This window comes from Cynoglossus semilaevis, chromosome 11, assembly GCF_000523025.1.
Source record: "Cynoglossus semilaevis isolate Cse_v1.0 chromosome 11, Cse_v1.0, whole genome shotgun sequence".
Taxonomy (NCBI): domain Eukaryota; kingdom Metazoa; phylum Chordata; class Actinopteri; order Pleuronectiformes; family Cynoglossidae; genus Cynoglossus; species Cynoglossus semilaevis.
Window position 1 is genome coordinate 3,695,734 of NC_024317.1, and position 2,060 is coordinate 3,697,793.

The window sequence follows — 2,060 nt, forward strand, 5'->3', positions numbered from 1 at the left end:
CTGACATCATCTGCTACATACTGAGTATCCAGCACTCTCAGTGCCGCCTCGCACTACTGTGATGTGACAGGATGGACACACACACACACACACACACACACGTACGTACTTTTTAACCAAAGTGGTAATTGTTTTTTGGCTTCACTTCCGTCTGTCTTTCATCAGAGTTTTATACAGAATCTACTCAAATTACTGTCCTGACATTTGTTCAGGGTGCAGTATTACAGTATTACAGTATTACAGTATTATAGTATTACAGTATTATAGCTCTTTTATAGAGTATGTTAAGTCTGGTTGTTTTTGACAGCTATGTCATTAAGCAATCGTTTAGAAATGTAAATATATATATATATATTTATATATTGAGATATATATGTATATGTATATTCATATATACATATATACACATATACACATATATACGTATATACAGTATATATATACATTTTTGTTAAATTAGAGTATATTTACATTTTTCCATTTAAATATTTTCCTATCAAATATGCTTTTAAATGATATACATATATGTGTATATACACGTATACACACACATATGTATACACAAATATATGCACAGATATAAAATACATATTTATATTTAACAAATATATATTTATATAGACATATATATAAATTGTGAACATATATTTATTGTTTTAATATCATGGAAGTTCATCTTGTTTTTAAGAAGATAATATAATATAATATAATAACTTCAGGAGGAGCCCGTCTGCTCTTGGACTTTAAAATGCATGCAAACAAACATGTTTTTTCTTTGCAATTTTCTGTTTATTAACTGACTGTTTTCACACATGATCGTTACAGTCATACAACCCGACCATGGGCAGCTGTGGTTTAAGATGTGATCAGACAGAGACGGCCCCCAGAGCTGCAGCTTCACCAACGGTCTGTCTTTACTGGTCCAGGATTATCATCAGTTACACATCAGCTCCGTCGACATAATTACCATTCAGGACTGAAATGTCACTAAAAACAAAGACGCACTGGTTCAGGATACCAACAGAAAGGCATGGCATGACCTTTTGGCACAGTAGGACGGGGGACCGGGGGGGCAAGAGGGCAGGGGAGGGGCAGCAGGCGGAGAGAGTGAGTTCATGGACGTAAACATAGACGTGAAAAAACCTGCAAACGTTCGAATATTTCTGTTGTTCCGTGTGTGTGTGTGACTGACAAAAAAAAGGGTTTGATGTTTTTCAAGAGCACTGATTAAGACGTGATCATTAGAGAAGAAATTAATTAATGAATGAATTTGAATTGACTGATCTACAGAAGTGTGTCGTTGTCATGGACTAAACTGGATTAAGTCTGTTTCCATGAAAAGAAGATAAACCCTGGAGTCACCGTGTGAATGCAGTCAACACTGCGCAATCGTTGCATCTTCCTGGACCGTTTCTGTCTTCCAAAGAAAAGAGAAAAAAAAAAAAAAAAAAAGGGGGCTGATCAACAAGGTTGAGCCCACAGAGCGTAATCACTGCTGCCTCCGGTGGTGAGGCAAAGACCCAGCAGAATGTTTGTACAACACATGGTCAGGACTGGACCATTTTTTTATGTGGATCAAATATATAGCGTTTAAAATGCAGGTGAATGCCCACGGGCTGGGAGTCTGCCCTGACCTCCTCTTCATTTGCTTCATTTCCACCTCGGCCTCCGCCCTTCCCCTTCTTCTTAGAGGTGGAGGACAGAGACTGCTTGGTTTCCGACGAAAGGCCGTCTGAAAAAAAGATTGAGAGAAATTAAAAAAAAGGAAGATGAAGATCTGAAAAAAAAATATGTAGAAATGTTGTGTCACAGGAGGAATACTCTGCTGTGTGTTGGCTAGGTGTGAGTTTATCTGATGGATAAATATCTCTCTCCCTCTCTCTCCCTCTCTCTCTCTCTCCCCCTGTCTCTCTGCCTGGTCTGTGTACAGTCAGTGCTGTATCAGAACTCTAAGTGAACTGACCTTTCAGATCAGGTGATGTTTTTTTATTCCTCTTGATGTTCGGGATCAAAACATGACTGTGGTTAGTTTGATTCTTTGTCTTATATTTTCTTTCTGT

General features: G+C 37.9%; 1 protein-coding gene across 7 annotated transcripts in view; it reads right to left on the reverse strand.

Annotated features, from left to right (window-relative positions):
• eefsec (eukaryotic elongation factor, selenocysteine-tRNA-specific) overlaps window positions 1–2,060 on the reverse strand; it is a 100,890-nt gene that overhangs the window by 83,749 nt on the left and 15,081 nt on the right. Inside the window, exon 7 of one of the 7 annotated variants that reach the window (XM_008319960.3) lies at window positions 782–1,732. The exons of the other annotated variants lie outside the window; for them this stretch is intronic. Coding sequence (XP_008318182.1) covers window positions 1,548–1,732 — 185 coding nt within the window. The 3' untranslated portion in view covers window positions 782–1,547. Of the gene's footprint in view, window positions 1–781; window positions 1,733–2,060 lie in introns of those variants that run through there. 7 annotated transcript variants of the gene reach the window in all.